Source organism: Trachypithecus francoisi, unplaced genomic scaffold, assembly GCF_009764315.1.
Source record: "Trachypithecus francoisi isolate TF-2019V2 unplaced genomic scaffold, Tfra_2.0 Lachesis_group13, whole genome shotgun sequence".
NCBI lineage: Eukaryota > Metazoa > Chordata > Mammalia > Primates > Cercopithecidae > Trachypithecus > Trachypithecus francoisi.
Genome location: NW_022681458.1, coordinates 44881965 through 44905420, shown reverse-complemented (window position 1 = coordinate 44905420; position 23456 = coordinate 44881965). Strand labels below are relative to the sequence as shown.

Here is a 23456-nt window from a genome sequence, read left to right as displayed (position 1 = left end):
TCCTGGACGGGCCCCCAGGTTGTGAGAAACATGCTCACCTGTCCAAACCCAAAGAATGGACTTAGAGGCATGAAGAACAGCAAAAGTGAGACTTTTAATAATGGTCTTTCAAGATTGGGTGTTTGATGGGCAGGGACACCTGGGGCAGTCACAACAGATAATTTATCTCCTAGCACACAAGTCCCTCCCCCAGTTCCTCACTGGTGGAGTACTATGCGGTTACAATCTTCCCAGACATCGCCTGAGTTTCATTATACCCATCATAAGGTTATACCCCATCCCCTTCCCCACTTAAGTTTTGATTCCCCAATAACAAAACTTTCTTCCCTTTTATGGGTTGACCCCTCCTCTACATTCTGTTCACTTATTGTGGCCTTCTAGGTGCATGAGCCATGTGGTTTGTTACATTTGCAGGCTGGCTGCCAGTACTTAGATTTATCATGCCTTGAAAAATCTCTCCGGTTCATGCCATTATCCTACCTCAGCTTCCTGAGTAGCTGGGACTACAGGCGCCTGCCCTCACGCCCAGCTAATTTTTTTTGTATTTTTAGTAGAGACGGGGTTTCACTGTGTTAGCCAGGATGGTCTCAATCTCCTGATCTCGTGATCCGCCTGCCTTGGCCTCCCAAAATGCTGTGATTACAGGCGTGAGCCACCATGCCCGGCCAATAAATCCTTTTTAAAAAGTTTTTACCAAGATGATATTGTGGAGAGTATGTCAATTGGTAAGCAATCTTTTTACCACATGTGCATATTCAACCAAATTTATTTTTGAACATTCAGAACACCAGATTATCACAGATTAAAAAGAAAGCACCAAAAATTACTACACATTAATACCTGAGCAGAGACTGAAGGCAAATATTCATCTATTAAACCTACACCATAATGCTGAAACATAGCTAAAAACATTCACAACACACACTACAGGTATAGTAAGTAGTATTTCTTTTGTGAATTACAACCACATAAATGTAATAATTTTAATTATACCATATAAAAATACACACAAAATTACACATAAATGTATTTAATATACTATACATTGTACAAAGTACTGGAGATCATGCATGTTTAAATGGAAACATCTGCAAGGTGACAATCATTTTTTATTATATATTACAGGACAGGTTCCTCTGCACTTGTTAAGTGTTGTTGTTATGCACTGTACTTTCTGGAGGGATGAGAAAAAAATTATCAATTTGCAAAGAAATGATTACTTACTGAGTCTATCTCAACATAACACATAGGTTGTCCTCTATAAATTTTTTAACTATAGTATAAAAATTGATGCAAGCTGAGAACCATTTATTTTATTACATACCCTTGCCCAAACTACTTTCATGTCAATATGATCACGTTTTAAGGGAAGACGTTTTCTTTGTATGTATCTTTAGAGAGATCTCTATTTTTGTCTGGCGAGTAGGTAGTGGAGGTAAAATGGGAAAAACATGTGTTGAGTTTACGTTCAAAACTGAAATTGAAAAATATACAACTTGTGAGTACACAGAAATGTGAGCATCTTTTATCAGAGACCATGATTATCCTGTGAATAAAATAATTTGGACTTTAATATAAATTATATCCATTATTTTAAATAAGCACAGTAAAAATGCAAGTCTACATTTTTTAAAAACTGAAGTCTGTTTTCTCTTGAAACCTTAAAAATATATAGGAAGAAAACAGAGAAGGAAAAATGAGGGGAAATAATGTTTTAAAATATACTACATGAATCTGAGTTTATTAATTATTAAAAATCATTATTGTGTAAATTAACCTTATTTGATATATACAAGCCTCAATGATTTGAGAAAGAATGAGCACAAGTCGAAGAATTCATGTCTTTGATAGATTATTCATTAATAAGACAAAAAATTACCTTTGAAGATTAGTTTTTCCAAGTGTAATACGTTCAGAACAATGCCACCACCTTCTCCCAGAATATTTTTTCAGAAACTTTAGCCAAACTTAATTTTCTACATCTATGTAGTGTAAGTCTATTTTAATTCAAAATGAAAACTCTGAAAATTAAGGGAGGCCTCTAGAGCAATAGTTCTGGAAATACTAAAGGAAATACCAGTCAACTTTTATTTCACCAACCTCAAAGACAAGGATTTGGGGCCAATTTGAGAGGACCACCCATAATAAAATGTACAGTTATAAAATTGCAGGGCACTCTTTTATCATTTTAAGGCACACTCTGTTTTATCCCAAATGACTATAAGTTCAAGGTCACAGTGATGATATATATTCAATTTTGGTCTGGTTTCTCATGGGTATGTTGTTATATTTATAGCCAGTCATTAAGTTTAAGAAACTATAATACAATCACTTCAAAATAATATATTCAGTCATTTTTATATTTTTAAAAATGTAAATATGTAACATAATTTCCTAATTTATATACACTGTAAATTGGGAGGTTTTTTCCACTCCACAGTGGAGAAAGGGAAGGTTATTTCTATCAGTATTCCAACAAATACATATTTGATTATGTAGAAAGCATGATTATGTTAAATACAGGCATCTCCTACTTAGAATACAATTATTCAACACAATAGATGGACTCATTTCAAAGAACAATGTACACTGAATTTAGGCCTTGTACATCCTCTTTTTACTAATAACACCTATGGTCCCCATTAGAATAAACTGTCACTAAATGAAGGCCAAAGATTTTGATATTTGGCTTTCTGTTCTGCCTCCTTACTTCCAAGGTTATTCATGTAAACTGCATCAACATTACTGGGCACAGAAATACTTAGTAATATTAAATTATGGGGAAAACTATAATATGAGGAACTGAAATTTCCTTAGAATTTTTATGGGGAGACATTGAAGCATTTAATGCAGATAAAAAATAGTTTCTGAGCCTATCGTATTTTCTACTTTTCTTCCATGAGTACAACATATTAATGTTAACATTTTAGTATTAATATCTTGTTTTATAATATTTTCCTTTAAAATACACATGTTGAAAGGTTGTACTATGTTAGGTTCCAGTGGACAAGTTCCCCTGTGAAACACGTGACTAGATAAAGAGACTGAATGGAAATACAAAAAAACAAAATAAATTCCACAGTCGACTTTCAACTACATAAATGAGACACCTGTACTAAAATGGCTTGTACAACAATGTACATCACAAAATAAATCTGAAGCAAGATTACTTCAAATAATTATTTCAACTAATTGCCGAAAGATCATTACTAGGCAAACTTTTACTCAATAAAATCAGAAAACATTCAAGCAATCACACAAAATAGAACACACTAGGCTACAAATCTTGAATATTTTCAAAGAAAAATTAGGGTATGAAATATAAGTTTTCATGGTTTAAACATTTATTGTAAGTCCTAGATGAAACATACTGAAAAGATTATTTTTGCTTTAATCCCAATATGCTAAGAAAAGTTCATTGGCACAAATATCCAGAGGTATTTTACAGTTTCATTTACCTTTGGTGGCAAAAAGTATTTTGCTAACCATATGGATACAGTCATATAGTTTCCAATGCACAGCTTTATGCTAAAGAGAATTCAAATGTGTCTCCTTTTTTCCTAAAAAAGGGATGTAAAAAGTCCAATATGAAACAGAACAAGTGCAACATGAAATACAAAATATGCCTATCATGTAGGCTTTTGAACAGTTAATAGCTCTACGTGTTGTCTATAAACATTTTTTACTAGTAACATCACTATTGTATAAATATTAAAAACCAAAATGACATTAAAAAAATAGCATATGAACTTTACAAAAATGGCTATTTTTAGACTTCCTAAACTAAAATCAGAATTCACATATGCAAACAAATCTACACTAATCAAAACACACCAACAGATACAGTTTTTCATAAGTGTTCAAAGTTACAATGCACAGAATGAGTATAGACAGATTCTGACTCATATATCAAGTCCTACACAAAGTCTTCAGAAATTAACTGATTAATTGGTATTTCAAAACACAGATATTATTGGCAGCATAACATGCCAAACACTTTCAGAAAGTACTGTACTTTATGTAAAAGTTATCAACCATAGACAATTAAGACAGCTTAGAATATCACCTAACTTTTGAAAGACATGTTACGAATTTACACTGTTAATGGAAAAACAGCTTGATTATTCTCACAATTGCCAAATTTTATTCTGTTGTCAAAACTAAGTTATTAACAGATAATAAATTCATATAAGTTCTTCTGAACTCAATACAATTTATCAAAAAATGTGAATTCTTGAGCATTTGCAGTACACATATTTGGATTTGGATTACTGACCTGACTTTTCTTTCCTATTGTTCTTATTAAAAGTAAAGAATTCGAGTAGCTTTATAGCTTTCCTATTTCCTCAGGCTATTAAACATATTGTGAAAGAATGAATGAGTAATGTGTAAACATAAAAGTTCACTACAGAGTTTAGAATCTTAGTCCAAAAAAAATCCGGGATCAAAGTTTGGCTCCTAATCAACTTACTATGTTGTAAAAGTCCTTTCTACATTTACCTTACTAGAAAAGACAGTTTTCTGGCAGGGTGTAATTTTACAATACAAATATATTACTGCTTTCTTATCCTGGCAAATGTCATGTGCTCCAAATGGATTTTCCCCAGTAAATTTTACAAAGTATCTTGTTACCTACAATATACAAGTTCACAAATCCTACACAATGAGAAAATAAAAAGCAATCATGAAAAATAATCAACAAATGCCTAGTCATAGAAGGTCCCAACACATTTTCATTTTTCCCAAATGATTAATAATAACCAGTCCCTAAAACGTCAAATGCAGCACTGTAAAGTTTCACACTGAACCTAATGATAATGCAAGACATTATGCTAATTTGGACCTAACACCTAAAATTAAAATGTGGGCCAACTGATTTATCTGGGGGTTCAGAAATCAACAGCCTTAGTTTAATTCATAGTTGTGTTTTCTCTATTTCCCAGAGCTTTCAAGAACTAAACTGAAAACTGAATTTTACCACCTTTTATTTCCCTTGGCCACAAAGGGTTCTAATAAACAGCAAGATGAAATGAATGCACTATACTACATGTGAGAAGTCTGAAGAATTAAGAAAAGTATAGGAACTAGGCCAGGTGGTCATGCCTGAAATCCCACTACTTTGGGAGGCCGAGGTGGGAGGATCGCTTGAAACCAGGAGTTCGAGATCAGCTTAGGCAACAAACTGAAACCTTGTCTCTACAAAAAAATTAAAAAGTCGGGCACAGTGGCATGTACCTATAGTCTCACCTGCTCTGGGAGGCTGAGAAGGGAGGATCATATGAGCCAAGGAGTTCAAGACTGCAGTGAACTATGACCGCCCATTGCACTCCAGCCTGGGTGACAGAATGAGACTTTGTTTCTAAAGAAAAAACATACAGGAACTATATAATGAACAAAACAAATAATCCACCTCATGTAAGTGTGTGTGTATTGTGGAAATGTGTAGTATCACATGAGTGACAAGACAACCAACAACAAACACTTACTATGCCTATTACAGTTATTTCTTCTTTTTTCCTTACTATATAATCATGTAGATAGTAGTATAGTTCACTCAAGAAGGGGTATTCCATTATATAGATCTGAATTTGTCTAGCCAAAATATGAAAAAATAAAGATTAATCAATACATGATCAATATATATTGAAAAGACTCAAAATCAACGTTAACCAGGCACGAATGGCTTTTCTAGAGTCACCACTTTAAATATTTTCATTCTGGTGATAACCAAGAAAATAAAAAAGAGTTAGTAGAACCTGTTTAATTTCTGGCATAAAAAAGATCCAGGAAAAAAAATCGTGTTAGCAATCTCTACCTATTATCAGTTCCAAATTACAATCAGTAGTAACTCCAAAGGAGACTTTAGAAATACTGAATGTACCCAGTATTTTTCCCTGTACAGACTACATTTGATCTGGTTATCAACAATAGGGTCTAGGAGTTAAGCACAAAACTTACTCATAACTCAACAATTGCTAAATTAGAATGCCATAACAGTTGCTGTAAAAGTTGAGCTCATAAATTTCCTGAATTAGATAATCTATAACTGCCAATAAATAATTTCATTTTTGTTAACATTGCTAATAGGGCAGTGCTGTTTTACCAGCCAATAATATAGATTGTGGGCATGATGGAAACTGTGTAATTGAAAGGCAAAGGACTTTCCTTTTCTCAAGTGACAGAAACATCCATTTTGCTAATCTTCAAAGAGCCTACCTTCGCATCTCTGGTAGCCATTTGGGTTTAAAGTGCATCAAGACTCAATGAAGACCCCGTCAAAATGTAAGTGTACACATATATGTCTGTATATATACATATACAATGGCTAAAGACCCAACCTACTATTGATTATAAAATATTTAATTAGAATCATTTTTGTAGTCCTTAAAATGAAATTTTTTTTTGGCATAAATAAGACTTTAGGACTTGGTGATAACTACACTCCCATAAAAATATTTCAGTGAGAATTACTGCTCCTAGTCTGCTGCTTTAAAAAGTAAATGTACAGCCGGGCGTGGTGGCTCACACTTGTAATCCCAGCACTCTGGGGAGGCAGAGGCGGGCAAATCATGAGGTCAGGAGTTTGAGACCAGCCTACCCAACATGGTGAAACCCCGTCTCTACTAAAAATACAAAAATTAGCCAGGTGTGATGGCGGGTGGCTGTAGTCCCAGCTACTCGGGAGGCTGAGGCAGGGGCATCACTTGAACCTGGGAGGCAGAGGTTGCAGTGAGCTGAAATCGCGCCACTGCACTCCAGCCTGGTGACAGAGCAAGACTCCGTCTCAAAAAATACAAACGAAAAGCAAATGTACTACTCACAAATGAGAAATTTAAGCTTGTTACATTCATGAACAGTACTAACTAAAGAGGTTTTAGAATACATAAACATAATATTTATGGCTATCAATAGAAGATCCAAATTAATGAATTTTCTAAAGTTCTTTCTGTATATGGACCTAAGTCCAAATTCAGAAATAGTTTAAGGATACATGTAATCTGTAACTTGAGATACACTAAAATATCAGGTGACAGATTAAAAGATGCAATGTGTATCAAAGTTGTTTATGACTGTAAGTATAGTTAAACATAGGGAGATGTGTCCCTATTTAAATATATGTGGTATGCCACGGGATAAGTACATAATCTAATAAATTCTCTCTCTTTCCTCTCCAACTGAAACATAGAGCACTTCGTATTTTACCCCTTCTGCTACTTCTCTCAAACAAACAAGCACCTGTCTGCCATATCCCCACCATGAGTTTATCATTTCCCTTTAATGTTCTCAGTAAGTGAAAATATGAATACTGAACAACACGCTCGAAGCTAGAAAAGACAACAATGGGATCAAACAAACTTAAAACCCTCAGAGGTGAGAGCAAGACCCTCTTCAACTGAGGTCAAAAGAGCAGGACCTGAGGAAGAACTGAGAAAAGAAGTTAGGTAACCCTCTACAGGCAGTAAGTAGAAGTAACCGTCCACAGGCAGTAACAGCTGAGAGGCTGTAATGGAATCCAGATGCAATGGCAGATAAAATGAAACTGGTGCTCGAGGACATCCCTGGGTACTAACAAGGATACATGTTCACAAGTGCAATGGTGGAATCACTGGAAATTTAAATGAGAGGCTTTGTGGAATCACTAAAACTTTAGTTGAGAGGATTTGGGCATTTATAGTCGACACATCTAGAATAACTCTATAAGCCAGGTATGGCTCAGCCTGAGTTTACGCTATCCTAAGGCAAAGAGTATACTCTTCTGCCTTGCCGATTACCTTCTTCCTACTCTTGTAGCTAAAAGTGAAGTAAATTCTGAAATGAAATAAAATGTTACTCTTTTATTTGTCAAACAGTAATCCCAGAAGTCACCTAGGCAAATCAGAATTCCACTGTTAAACCTAGAGGCTAATGTCTCCAATTTATTCAGGTGTACTGTTTATACTCATGCTATTAATGGGTTACAGTTGTCTACTGTTATTCCATTAATAGTATAATATTATACATCAAATGTGATGTTACCTTGATCATGTTGTTGTTGTTGTTGTTGTTTTTTCCCACAGCAGAAAAAAATGGTACAAACCTAGAGTTTCCAACCACCGGAATTTGGTTATTTTCACAATCCATTATGACCTTAGGCACTTTTGGCAACCATGGTGCAATGAATTGAATCCAATGGTATAAACTAAACAACTGAACTGCTCCAATACCGGGAAGCAAATAGCTATGAGCATTTTTTTTTTTACATTTAACAACAGACCACTTTAATAGTCTCCTGATGTTCACCGAGAATATATAATAAGATTCATATTTGAAAAATAGCAAGAAAAATTGTTTACGTTTGAATGTTTCCACCCATCAATCTTGCATTGGTTACCAAGAAAACATGTCTCCTTACCATTCAAAGCTCTATTTTCATAGATGTAAGAAGACAAGATCCACTTTGTTCATGGTGGCTGCCAAAAACTAACCAAAGGCTTTCTGTGGCTATTTAACCTTTGAGAAACCCAACAGCTATAAATTTCATCAGTTATTTAAAGACTTATTTCTTAACAGATAAACTACAGCAAATCCAAAATAACCTACTTTTGTGAAAAAAGTCTGATGAAATGAGCAGAATACTTGCAGTGAGATTACAAACAATGCTGCATCTACTAAATTTCTAATATTAGACTTCTCGTATGGTTGATAAAACAGACTATTTGATATGCACGGGAGTCCTCAATGATTAGTGATCACCATATATATCCCTTCATGAATTTTTCAAAAATGATTAGTACATGGATTCCACACCACAAAACAAAACCATGCTTCAACTACTTCCCTCAAACATTACAAAACTAATTTCCTATTTTCATTATTGTAAAAATAGACTTGTCTTCTCCAAAGGATCTTGCCGTCCATACTGATGGATCTGTGTGTTCCCTCTTATCACTGGCCTTAAACGCATAAATCATCTTTGTCATTCCTTAAGTCCACTCTTACATAAAGTTGCATAATGCATGGAGTAAAAGAGGAATGAAGACAAAGCATGGAACCCTATATAAATGTGCTGACCCAAAAGCAATCACACCAACAGCCAGAGGAAGTGGAAATTGTGAAGCAGTCTTCAACAATTTACTGTAAAGAGACAGAGAAATATAGATTATTTATGTGAACTACATTGTGAGCCAAAATTATATCAATCTTTTATACAGTTTTGGGAAAAATAAATATTCTAAGTGATTTTAAATGAATGTTTTATGTTATGAATTTACCTATTCATAATTTTTTTTTTTTTTTTTTGAGACAGAGTCTCGCCCTGTCGCCCAGGCTGGAGTGCAGTGGTGAGATCTTGGCTCACTGCAAACTCTGCCTCCCAGGTTCACACCATTCTCCTGCCTCAGCTTCCTGAGTAGCTGGGACTACAGGCGCCCGCCACCACGCCCGGCTAATTTTTTGTATTTTTAGTAGAGACGGGGTTTCACTGTGTTAGCCAGGATGGTCTCGATCTCCTGACCTCATGATCCACCCGCCTTGGCCTCCCAAAGTGCTGGGATTACAGGCGTGAGCCACCGCACCTGGCATACCAATTCATAATTTTTAAAAAGATCAATACAAGCCATATTTGGCTAGAAAAGAAAAATATTTCTATTTTTAAAATAGCCAGTTTTGTTTAGTCTTTCTAATTTTAAAAACAGAAAAATACTAGTTAGACTCTTATTCAGTAATTCAACTTCTAGAAATTTATCCTAACAAAAATCATCAATAATGTTCAATAAGACATAGCTACAGAAATGTTTATTTTAACCCTACTTATAAAAAAAAAACCAAAGAGCCATCTTAAATTCCCAAAACAAGGAGTATAAAGAGAAAAATCAGAAAAGACGATTACCTTTTTACTCTGAAAATAGAGAAACTGAGAATAAGAGGGGTTAAGAAATTTAACTACAGACAGAGCTATTAAATGGCAGAACCAGGATTTAACTCCAGGTCGGCCTGATTCTAAAATATCTGCAAATATCTGCCAGAATCAACTGAAAAGACTCCCAAAGCAAACAACAAGTGAATGAAAAATCACATTTTATTACAGAAAATTTGAAACTACAAAAGTAGACTAACAGTATAATGAACCCTCATGCAACCACTACTCAGCCTCAAAAATGATCAAATCATGGCCAATTTTATCTCACCAGTATCTCCATCCACTTCTCTTGTTTGCTTTTTGGGAAGCAAATCTTAGATCATGTCTTTTTAGGATTAACTTCATAAAGAAAAAAAATACTGCATTATATTCTATCAAGTAAAACCTATAATTAAGAAAACAAGTATAATATACTTGCATATAAACCATAATACTGTTATGGCCTTACTTTTAGGAATATTCAAATTAATTAGAAATAAAGAGTATGTTTCATATATAAACGGGGAAAAGGCCAAGAACAGATAGGAGAAAAAGAAAAATTAAACTACTGTACCTTGATTTGATTGAAACAGTGTAAGTATTTCCAAGAATTGCCATAGTTGGAATAAGGATAAATGCCAAAGGTTTACATGGATCAGGATTAAGTTTAAAATAATACCTATAATATGAAAAAAAAAAAAACCCACAAATCAACAATGACCTGATCATTTTAAATTATCAGAATCAATACGATAAATATTGTTAAAAACATTCCAATAGCAATCTGGATATAAGAGAGCTGTAAACAGTTCATGAAATATCTGATAAGTAATTTTTGCTCTATATCATCTTTGTATCCAAGGTTTTAGAAAGAGAATTATGGTCAGAAACTACTAAAGGAAATGAAAATAACCAGTATGAATGCACTTTCTTTTTATAAGCAGTATAATGTTTAAAACGGCATAAAGTTAAAAAAAAAATTACTTCAAATACGTGAGTGCTACTCTAAAACAAAAAAGATAAAATGAAGGTTCATAAAGGTATTTGTCCCTATCTTTTTAAAAATCCAATTCATTTCTTGCATTTACTGACAGTAAAATGTCTATAGCCTTTCAGAATCAAAAATTTGTACTCCTCAAATAATTCTGACAGCAAATCTGTGAACAAACATCTGGATATTGACTAAAATAAGGAACAAAAGGAAGATATTAAAATCTAGTAATCTTTTATTTAATTTGAACTTATTTTGGTTCTGCCAACTTAAAAAAATTCCCAGTATTTAGATAACTTGAAAGTTTTATATCATTTTTGAAAACTACATTGAATAGGGGTTCAACCACTACTTGGATGACGTGGCCTTTTATTTAGCTATTGACCAATGAATACAAATACAATTCACCCTTTTGGGCTGATTTTTTTGAAAAGTTTATATTCCTGAATTTTATATACACATAGTAAGGAAGAAAATGTGAATGTATTAAAAATAAATTGCTTGAACCCGGAAGGCGGAAGTTGCAGTAAGCTAAGATCGCGCCACTGCACTCCAGCCTGTAAAACAGAGCGAGACTCCATCTCAAAAAATTATAAATAAATAAATAAATAAATAAATTTCAGGTAATGTATAGTTTCCTGTTCTTGAGGAATTTTCATTAACCATTAGGAATCTAGCAAGTCTCTACTTAGGGATATTTATTGTTTGAACCACATAAACAATAATTATATAAATAAAACGTACCTAAGATTCTTTAGCCAATAAATTAGAGAAGGCATGCTGAGTAATACAATCCATGTTAATAAGTTAATCACAGTACTGTGCATGCGAAGGCTATCTTCAGCATCGTTAGCAGATAAACGAAGATGGTGTACTGAGGAGTCTTTATGATGATTGGATTTCTTTTCACTTCTTCTAGAGTGTTTGGGATTCTATAAAACAATAAAGTAAAAATATCAAGATACTAACTAAACAAAAGTATATTACTTTATTTAGAATCATACTCATTACTTATTAGCTAAATAAGTACATCTTTCCATTACCAAACTGACATAAAATCCTGAAATTACTTTGCTTAAAAATACTTTAAAAGTTATAAAACTTTTATTCTTTTGACTTGCTAGTTCTACTGCTGAGAATATATCCAAGTAATTATTCAAAATAAATTTAATAGATAACAACTTGTAAAAAAAATGACATAGGTACTGACAAAGATGAATTTACAAGTCTTTTAAAATATTCATTAGGTTCACTTTACTTAAATTCATTAATACTGTATCTTTTAAGCACTACGAAATCCTAACCTTAAAAAAAAAAATTCTTATATTTCCCCATGTTCTTTCATTTTAAATTTACATAGAGTTTTGAAAATAAAACTTACCACAGGCTGGCTATTCTTAAAAGTTGTCAAGCTGGCTTGCAGATGAACAACCTAAGAAAAATAAATCGCTGTTTAATTTTACTTTTATTTTGAAACAAAATGTATAAGCCTTTGGTATTAAAAATGAAAAGCACTGTAATCTGAAATTTTAAAAATGTAAACCAAAAAGTCATTTAAACATTTAAAAACATTCTTATACAAAACAACAACTACACATGCTGGCTATCATGGATTAAAAAACAAACAAAAGCAACAAACATCAGCAAAGAAAAAACAGAAACAGAAACAAAACAATACAAACTTCTGGAGTATGGTGGGGCCAGGATATACTGCTATATCTTTTATAACCTGTAAAAGCCTAAGTTTGAATGATGCTTTGTTATAGCAACTTAATGTGTCTTGTGAGTCAAAGATTTCATTACATTCAATATAGTAAAGGAATATAACACATTCTACATATTTTAAGTCTTTGAAAACCAGAACCCAATTATATACAGTGGTGAAATGTTTATAAGAACTGGAAAAAATCTTTAAATTTAATTTATTAGGGTTACCTAAATATTTAGGAAACCTTTGCTTAGTGGGTCAGTGGTTTGAAATACCTAATTAAAAAAATACTGAAATTATTATTTATAAATCAAAGTAGCTGTAAATAATTTTTAAAGAAGCATATAAATTTCCTTTGGAAAACTGAAAATAATATATGATATGCATGCATTTAGTTTACACTTTTAAAAATTTCATTTTTTTTTTTTTTTTTGAGGCGGAGTCTCGCTCTGTCGCCCGGACTGGAGTGCAGTGGCCGGATCTCAGCTCACTGCAAGCTCCGCCTCCCGGGTTTACGCCATTCTCCTGCCTCAGCCTCCCGAGTAGCTGGGACTACAGGCGCCCGCCACCTCGCCCGGCTAGTTTTTGTGTTTTTAGTAGAGATGGGGTTTCACCGTGTTAGTCAGGATGGTCTCGATCTCCTGACCTCGTGATCCGCCCGTCTCGGCCTCCCAAAGTGCTGGGATTACAGGCTTGAGCCACCGCGCCCGGCCAAAAATTTCATTTTTAAGGAAAAAAAGCATTATCCACTCTGATGTCAACTGTCTATTCCTAAGAATAACATGGAGAGAATACACCTGTATCACCTCCTGGATTTTTTTTTTTTTTTTGCAAAGCTGTCAACTTTATCAGACGTGTTTTTCACTTCTTCAGTAAAAATATTAGCCTAATTATTTTTATTGTCATCTTCTGATCCTTCAGCAACATTTGTAACATTTTATATTATCTTAGCATGATTAATAGCTTGATCCTACTGACATTACTTTTTGTTCCATCTCTTACCCATGTTCAAAAAGAGGTATGAATACAAACTGCTCTAGTAAAATGTTAAAAAAAAAAAAACAAAAAACTTAACCCTTGTAAAGACCAAGAAGTAAGCAGAAACAGATTCTATCTTCTCCTTTCTCTTTCCTTTTTAACAACAAAAAAACCCCAACTTAGATCAATAATTTCCCTTTTCCAGTTAATTGTATGTAATTTAAATAACTAAGATGTTTTTAAAAATCTTTACATTCAAACCCATTATGTAACAGAAGGTTACTACAGTGTTTATGAGAATTTTTGTTAATAATGCCTATAGGACGTCCTATACGTGCCTAATACAAAGCTCAATCATTTTGGCTTTATTGATTTGACATACCTTAAACACATAGTAAACATAAGAAAGAAGTATGGCTAGTGCTCCACAAGTTGTCCAACTAACTATGATCAAGACAATCGTCAAAAAGGGCAAGTCTGGTGATATCATCTTGATATCTTTAGGAAGTTCAGAGGGTCTGGAATTACAAGAACAAAGTTTAAAATACATATTAACAAATATTTATATAGTCACATATGAGAAGAAAACAATATAGTACCCTTCCAGTCTCTCTTATATGCAAATATATAAGGTTAACAATAAGGTATTTTTAAAATAAAGGCAAGTGGCCCCAAATATTTGATTTTAAGTTCTGTAATGTATTGTGATAACTCCTCCACCGTTTTGATATACTATAGCTGATACTTGTACTACCGGTGAAAAAATGTCACCAAAGATAATCATTAATTATACACCCTGAGCCATACATCTCCAGTCTTGACAGGAGGAGAAACTATGTTCTATTTCTTAAAGCCTAGAGACCACTTCCAGACCCTTGGTGGTGTTACTATCAGAACCTCTATCTGAAGCTTCTCAGAAGGGTGGAGGAAGAAGCATCACACCCACTATAATCTCCTCTGTGACAGGAAATCACATGACATGTCTGGTAAGGCGGAGTGGCAATGGGCACTAGATTGATGATTTACCAGGAAAGCCTACCAGTAACTTCAGATTCAAACTGTGTCATTGGGCCCATAATAAAACTCTAGGCAATGTTTCTGGAGCTTTTATACATCTCATCTAATCTGATCCTAATATCTGGATTACAGACTCTTGTCCCCTGGTTTCACTATAGAAGTCAGCATATAAAAGCAGTATCACGGGAGAAACAATCCCTCCTGGGAAAGATTCACAACCACGAAATTTGAAACTATCTGTGTAATTTGTCAAACTTTTTTACTAACTCTTAGGCACTAAGGTCAAAATCAAATGTAACATTTAACTGGTAATAAATGATTAGCTTTCACAGACACTAACTTTGAACACTAACCCATACTTTTGCTAGCTATATATTTTTCCTTAGAAAATAGTTTAGTAAAAATCATTAATTTCAGGTTCCTTATCAGAACATATATTTCTTCTTAAAGCAATAAGAAAGCTGTTAATCATTCATTCTTTACCTTTTCAAAGCTAGCCACAATGAAGAAAGAAGTCTCACAGATGCAGAAGAGAGCAGGCCACTCCAGTAGGCAGTACACGTTCCGAACAGAAAGAGAATCAAGGATATGAGGGGGAAACACATACTCTGACTAGTTAAAATGACGGCATCTAATTCTGGTAACAGTAATACATCCCACAATTCGTTAAACCATTTATACCTGTGGAGAAAAGAAAATATAAAAGCAAAAAACCCAATAACTGAAATGTAAGGACTTAATATTTGAGGTGTCTGACCATTTAAGAGAGTCTCTAAAGTTCCCTGATACTTAATTTATAATTATACGGAAAAACAAATATTTAATTCTTTGTATGGAACAAGTCATTTATTTTCCAAGTGAGCCTACTGATCTTCGAAGATCTGCATTTCAGTATAGCTTTACTACTCTCTATTGATCCTAATAGAAAGTAATATGTTCTTTTTTTTTTTTTTAGAAAGCCGAGTTAGTTGTAATGATGGAAAAAAAGATCTATATATTGATGCTTAACCAAAAATCTGAAAATGTGACTAAATTAAGAATGGAATGTTAACTAGGGTAGAGAGATCTAAAATACACTTTCAAAAGTGATCAGAGAGGCACTGTTTCATCAATACCCTGTAATGATTTGCATTTGAATATAGGATACTCACAGATCATGGACCATATACACCTATTTACAAACATTAAAGGCAGTCTAAGTTTAGACTGATATATATAAAGTGAGTAATTACTTTTGAAATGATTATACTATTAAGTAAACATTGATATACTTATTAGACCTCTGCCTAAGAGAAAAAAAATCCCATTTAACGAAACAAGTCAACTGCCAAATCTGTATGAAAATTTATATTGCATTATGGAACCAAATACAATGTTACATGTAAAACACAATTAAAATCATTATCACAGATAATAAAACTTACCCCAACAGAAACTTAATGATAATTACAAAAGGATCAACTTTGTATGGTTTGGCTTCTTTATCCAACATGGTAGCATATTCTAAGCAACAACCTGGTGATTTAAAAAAAGTTACATGCAATTCACAGTAATTAAGTATAAGATATACTATATCCCACGTTCTCTATAAGAGCAACATATTTTGTGCCAGAGAAAGCAAGCGTCTTCATTACTATCACAGACACTCTTCTTGAAAGATTAAAAATAGCTGCAATTCAATAGCTCTTATATTAGCGTACACATTCAATCACTTGTAAAAACAAATTCAGGAAGTCAAAGCTGGGATTTCATCAGCTGTATTTTCACAAAGCTCCATGAGTGATTTAAAAAATCAGCTTTATTGGACACAATTCTGATATAATTCTTCTATTTAAAGTATATAGAGTTCAGTGGTTTTTAGTATATTCAGAGTTGTACATCCATCACCACAGTCTTAGAACACTTTCATTATCCACAAAAGAAAGTTTTCTTTAAACTATCACTCCCCAAATTCCCATCCCTTGGCAACCACTAATATACTTTCCTTCTCTAAAGATAGGCCTATTCTGAATACTTCATATACATGGAATCATAATATGTGGTCTTTTGTGATGGGCTCCTTTCACTTAGCATTTTTCAAGATTCATCCATGTTGTAACATATACCAGTATTTCATTTAATTTCTTTTTATTCAAATTCCTTTTATTCCATTGTATCATTATATTACATTTTATTTTTCCATTCATCACTTGACATTTGGGTTGTTTCTGCTTTTTGGCTGTTATGAATAATACTCCTATGAACATTTGTATATCAGTTTTTGTATGGATATATGCTTTCATTTTTCTTGGTTATATTCCTGGGAATGCAGATGTGAGTTATGCAATAACTCTATATTTAGTCATTTAAGGAACTGTCAGACTGTTTTTTTCACAGTAGCGACACTATTTTACACTCCTACCAGCAGTGTATGAGGGTTCTAGGTTTTCCACATCCTCATTAAAACTTATTATTTGTCTTTTTTTAATTATCGTCATTCTAATGGGTATAATCCACAGGTGATTTTTGATAAGCGTCCTTGGTTCAGAACTACATCTGTAATTGGTTGGATACATAATCCAATACTTAAAGCCTCTAGATTAACCAGCATCAAACATCCCCCAGATGTACATTCTATATGTTTGAGAATCAATTATCAAGTCAGTTGAAACCAAGAAAAACGAGACTTTTTTCAGATTTTCAAAACAAGATAGACATTTATACTCAAGTCTGGTTGATGTCATAGAGTCAGAATAATCTCTTTTTTTTTTTTTTTTTGAGAAAGAGTCTCACCCCATTACCAGGCTGGAGTGCAGTGGCGCGATCTCGGCTCACCGCAACCTCTGTCTCCCGGGTTCATGCCATTCTCCTGCCTCAGCACTCCGAATAGCTGGGACTACAGGCGTGTGCCACCATGCCCGGCTAATTTTTTGTATTTTTTTTTTTAGTAGAGATGGGGTTTCACCGTGTTAGCCAGGATGGTCTTGATCTCCCGACCTTGTGATCTGCCCGCCTCAGCCTCCCAAAGTGCTGGGATTACAGGCGTAAGACACCACACCCGGCCAGAATAATCTCTTAATTAAAAGGCTGGGTCTGGCGCAGATCAACTGAATATTGCTTACCTCTTCCTGGAATATAGGTTAAATCAGGTTAAAATTAACACTAAAGGCAGACTTGAAGTTGTATAAAAGTAACTGAAGGGCACTAAGTAGCTGTAGAAAGATTTGAGTGGAGGGGATTTATGGAATGGTGCTTTAATATATTCAGGCCACACTCTTTTTTCCCTGCTCCTGCCTCCCTTAATCACTGTCCAAGCCCAGTGAAACAAAGTTTTAGCCTCCTGGAAACTGTAATAACTGCTATACTCCAGGGAAGGTTTTGTCCATTGTACTACAGTTTCTACATCTGCTTCTCCAGATCCATTCTCCACCCCTCACTTTTTCCTGAATTCTGGAAGGCTGACTTTTATGGACTGGCTTCTAGTTAAGTTCAGGAGTTAAGAGGTATCAACAGATAGGAGGGTAGGAGAAAATAAGGTTAGTGTATGTATTTCCTCATCTTTTTCCTGCTGAGCCACAGGTTGGCAGTGGCTGTAGTGTTCCTACACACCAGGCTACAGCTCCAGGAATGGTGTCCACTCCTACAGCCCTCTAGGTTTGTTCCTTCTCTTGTCCTGGTACCTTGGAGTACTAGATGGCTCTGTTACTAGTTTAGCACCTTTTCATTTCTTGTTGGTTTCTCTTAATCCTGCACATATCTTTGAAATAGTCCATTAAAATCTCAATTATTCCATTCAGTATGCCTAATTGACACAGTTGATACAGCTCAAATATAATAAATGCCTACTGTGTGCTCAGTACTAGCTCAGACACTAGAAATAGAATGGAGAACAAGATCAGGCTCTACATTTTAAGAAGTCTTCAGACTACAGGAAGGAAACTGCAAGTGCCAGGGTATAAAATGGAGAAAACAAGTGAGGAATTTTCTTGGGGATGTCTTAAAACTTAAGAGAATCCCAAACTCTTGCAAATTTGGGAAAGACAGATGATACATTTAAGAAATCATCTGTCTTGTCTAGCCACAGGTAGGTTGAAAAGGCAGCAATGAAGCATTGGCTCTTGGAAGGAAGGAGGGAAGGAGGAAAGAACAACAGACAGACGGACAGAAGGAAGGAAGGAAAAATGGAAGGAAGGGAGGGAAAGAGGAAGAGGAAAAAAGAGACGGGAGGGGAAGGAAGAGAAGAAAGAAAACAAAACAAACTGGGATGACAAGGAAGGAAATTAGGGAGTGAGTGTCTCTTATTAGAAGTATACATATTATGAACTATTCCTGCAGCAGCAACAGCAAAAAAAGAACAGGGATGGGGATCAGTGGGAAATAACCTGAATCTAATCACACCTATAGCTCTAATTATCAATTTATAGAAAATAGAAAAACATGTTCAACTGTACCATGGGGATGGAATCAGCAAACTCCAAACTGTAGAAAATACAAAAGTATATAAAAAAGTTTTATTTGATAAATTATAAAGGGAGAAAAAGAGATGGAGAATAGACCCTACAGATAAAGAAACAATTCAGTTCTGACAACGAAAGTTGTTGTCAGAATCAAAATGGAGTCACTGTGTTCTTTCTTTCCCTTTCTTTCCTTTCTTTCCTTTTTCTTTCCTTCCTTCCTTCCTTCCTTCCTTCCTTCCTTCCTTCCTTTATTTCTTTCTTTCTTATCCTGACAAATAGAGTCAGGGAAGACTGTGAAGGGAGGGTTCTCATGCTTGTATACCTAATAGCAAAACTATCACAGAAGACTCTGCGAAAACCACAACTCTTCAAAGGCCACTGCAACCTTACACACACACAAAAATACTTCTCTGAGGACATCTGCCCAGCAACTACTTGTCCAACCTCGGGCTGGCACCACCCTTGTTATGGATCCTTGTAGCCAAGGATAATTATTTCAAAACAATTATATAATCCTCCTCATTTTTTCTTTAACACTCATTGTCTTCCTTTACCTTCCTGAATATGCAAACAATTTACTATGACCTGTGGATTCCTGTTACAATACCCTATTCCCAAATAAACATTATTTTATTTTAGAGAGGCCCCTCTCTGTTATTTAGGTTGACATGAAGAGTGTCCAGAGGTAGAACCTGGAATAGGATTACTTTTGGACACAGTTTGTGATGCTCAGAACTGGTGTGCAGTACTCACTTGAGCCCCTGGAGCTCTCTGCTTCCATGGCACACCTTTTTTTCAGGCCAGGACTCTCTCTCCCTCTAAAATCAAGGTAGAACCTCTTGACTTTATTCTGGATCTGGTAAATAAAGGACCTTACATCTCTCCTGGGATGACAGAAGACCTTTTGTCTCTTCTGGTAAGTCTTTCCTGGTGTAAAGACAAATGTCTTTGTGGTTTGAGGACCCTAGTTTCTATGGAATTTACATTCTGTTTGTTACACATGTCTTTTCTAGGGAATTTACTTCAGGTTTTCTGTGTGCCTAATTTAACATTTTACTTGATCTGCACCCTGCAGGCTACTTTACCCCAAATTTTGGTCCACAGCCTTAATTACCTATAGGGGCCCAATTCTGTCAGAAATATAATTTGAATCTAATTATCTTTCATAAACCAGTGAGTTTGTATTACTACTTTATAATTAAAATTCCAAAATGAAATCTATTAAGGCTTTTGAGTATGTCTATATATGTTCAGGTACATTTATACATATGTACATGTATTGGCATAGTTGGCCAAAATCCCCTAAGATATTCTATTCAGATTGGCTTCAATAAATGAATACTCATATAAATTATATATTAATTAACCCAAGTGTCTTTTAGTTCAGTGACTTAAGTAAATCTTTAATAAATAAGCTGGTTCTCATTTATTAAATACTAATAAGTGACAGTTCAAATTACTCGTTAAATTTAAGGTTACTAAGAGTTAAATTTCTAATTAAAAATATAAATTAATTTACAATAACAATTCTAATTAATGTATATAAAATATATTAAAAATAATGTATTATTGATGAGAAAAATTATAAGAAAGGCATAAAAATGTGTTCTTTATTGAGGAAAAATAATTTTGTCTAATTTGGATGTTATTTAAAGGTTGTTTCTAAATACAGATTTAGAAAAAAATAGAAACAAGATAGAAAGGAACCAGTAAGTAAGAGAGAGATGTGAACCAGTAAGTAAGAGTAAGCCGGCCGGCGCGGTGGCTCAAGCCTGTAATCCCAGCACTTTGGAGGCCGAGACGGGCGGATCACGAGGTCAGGAGATCGAGACCATCCTGTCTAACACGGTGAAACCCCGTCTCTACTAAAAATACAAAAAATTAGCCGGGCAAGGTGGCGGGCGCCTGTAGTCCCAGCTACTCGGGAGGCTGAGGCAGGAGAATGGCCTAAACCCGGGAGGCGGAGCTTGCAGTGAGCTGAGATCCGGCCACAGCACTCCAGCCGGGCAACAGAGCGAGACTCCGTCTCAAAAAAAAAATAAAAAATAAAAAATAAATAAAAAATAAAATTAAAAAAAAAAAAAAAAGAGTAAGCCATAAAGTTATGGCTTGAGAATGCGTTTTTGGTAAGGAAGGTTAAAAAGAAAACAGAATAGTTTTGTATAAGAACAACTTACGTGATACATTTTTGTCCTAAAGTAAAATGACTGGTTATTTAAGAAATAGGAAATATTTGGACAAGACAGAAAGGCTAAGCATGTTATCAAAGGTCTAAGTAAATCATGAAAAAAGTTGATGAAGAGTGACTTTATGAAAGAAAATTCTGCATGTGATCAAATTGGCTATAAAAGAGATTTCTGTCTTTCTAAAGATTAAGCTTTGATATTAAAGATACACTAACGCAAAACTAAAAATTTGGTCCCCTATGTAAAAGCAAGGCTTTCTTGAAATATTCATTTACTCTTAGAAAATTAGAAAAGGTTTTGATTTTTAAATCTGAAATCTGTTTTCATTAACAGCCATGTTTTACACTGTCCAGAGTTTCTATTTCTGCCACATTTCCTCCTGAGATCTGCTCTTCCTCTCTCCCTTTAAGAAGGCCTCAGGTGATAACCTCCCTTTCAACCTTTTTTGTCACCTCCTGTGTAACTTTTTTCTTCAGTTCTAACTCTACTATTATGGCCTGAAGCCAAAATATTCATCTAGAAAAACAATGTTTTCCTCTTGGATAACTTGATTCTATATTATTGGCTTTTCTTGATATGTCTCAATTGTTCCATGTAATCAGGAAACTGTGTCACGTGCTTTTACTTTTTCTACAAGCCACTTATTTCTCTGTTTCCAATACTAGCTTTCTTGTTGATATCCCTCTATAATATGGGCTTACACTTATAACCTGAGACACATTTTTCCTCTATCTGATTAAATTCAAGTACCCGTTCATCAGGTTCGTTTAAGTTCTGGGTTATCTAAATGAGTTTCCCATAAGAAGATGAAGTCACACTGCAACAGACTTTTCTTTATCTTTTGGTAATAAAAAACCTAATACAGATAACACAGGAAATTACACAGTACTGACGTTTTATAGGATAATTTCCTGTGTTAATCTTTATTAGTTTTTTTTTCTATCACTTAGGATAACTGAGCTTTAAGAAGGTTAATATTTTTATATCCATACAATTTTCTGTATTGCTTTTTAAGTCTTTTATTACTTTAAATGTACCATTATTTCACAATGACCTGTGATCCTCTTTTGATCAAGTGTTTTGAACCTTTTGACTTCTTTGGCAAGCTTTCCAAAGATGAAAATTTCTTTTTTTTTAATGGTGGAGGAGTGCAATGGTGCAATCACGGTTCACTGTAGCCTCAACCTTCCAAGCTTAAGTGATCGTCCCTTCTCAGACTCCCAAGTGGCTGGGACCACAGGTGTATGCCACCACACCTGGCTAATTATTTTTTATTTTTTATACAGAGAGGGTTTCACCATGTTGCTCAGGATAGTCTCGAATTCCTGTGCTCAAGTGATCCACCCTCCTAGGCCTCCTAAAATGCTCAGAGAATAGGCATGAGCCACCACACACCTGGCCAAAAATTCTAAACTAAGTCTTTTTTATCTTAGCTTTCAGATTTTCTAGTTGGGCCCCTGAAAAGCCTCCAAGAATATATCTCTCATCTTGTAGAGATATTATATGATTAGGCTTATTTGGTAAATTATATGGAAAACATTGTCAAATGTTAAGTGATACTAGATCTTCTTTCAGTTATATTCATGTTATTGATATGCTACAAAATTATATAAATTCACAGAAATCAAATATGTTATCAGTCATAATTTTGGTTATGTTAAATCTTCTTCAAAGTTATATTTGTATGGATATGCTATTGATGTCAACATTTCTAAAAATTATGTAAAATTGATAAAAGTCTGATGGTCCTGATATAATGCTGTCAGTCATGATTCTAGTTGATATCTTAAAATGCTGCATGTTAACAGAAATAACTAAAATTTCCTTATCACTTTGGGGCTTTCATCAGATTTGAACCATGACTATGATAAGTTTCTGTCATCCACAGTTATTGTTTTCAATTCTTCTCCAAAAGCATTTGCAATCAGCTGTATTGCAATCAAGTTTTTCATGAAAAAACTTTAACAAGAACTCTTTCTCTCTCTTTTTTCTTTTCTTTCCTTTAAAGACAGGGTCTTACTCTGTTGCCCAGGCTAGAGTGCAGTGTTGCAACTGTAGTTCATTGCAACCTTGAACACCTGGGCTCAAGTGATCCTCCCACCTCAACCTGCTGAATAGCTAAGACTGCAGGCGTGTGCCACCATACCCAGCTAATGTTTTTTTTTTTTTTTTTTTTTTGAGACGGAGTCTCGCTCTGTCGCCCGGGCTGGAGTGCAGTGGCCGGATCTCAGCTCACTGCAAGCTCCGCCTCCCGGGTTTACGC

At 34.5% G+C, this 23456-nt stretch overlaps 1 protein-coding gene across 5 annotated transcripts in view; it reads right to left on the bottom strand.

Annotated features, from left to right (window-relative positions):
• Nucleotides 1-752: 752 nt before the first annotated feature.
• The window catches only part of PGAP1 (post-GPI attachment to proteins inositol deacylase 1), an 85283-nt gene continuing 62579 nt past the window's right edge, over nucleotides 753-23456 (bottom strand). For 2 of the 5 annotated variants that reach the window (XM_033230779.1, XM_033230780.1), the window contains 7 exons: nucleotides 15996-16086; nucleotides 15055-15252; nucleotides 13937-14072; nucleotides 12250-12300; nucleotides 11613-11800; nucleotides 10452-10556; nucleotides 753-9114 (listed from right to left, as the gene is read on the bottom strand). In XM_033230779.1, the coding sequence (XP_033086670.1) occupies nucleotides 8976-9114; nucleotides 10452-10556; nucleotides 11613-11800; nucleotides 12250-12300; nucleotides 13937-14072; nucleotides 15055-15252; nucleotides 15996-16086 (908 nt within the window). In that variant the 3' untranslated portion in view covers nucleotides 753-8975. The remainder of the gene's footprint in view (nucleotides 9115-10451; nucleotides 10557-11612; nucleotides 11801-12249; nucleotides 12301-13936; nucleotides 14073-15054; nucleotides 15253-15995; nucleotides 16087-23456) is intronic. The other 3 variants (XR_004441645.1, XR_004441643.1, XR_004441644.1) reach the window with 3 other exon arrangements.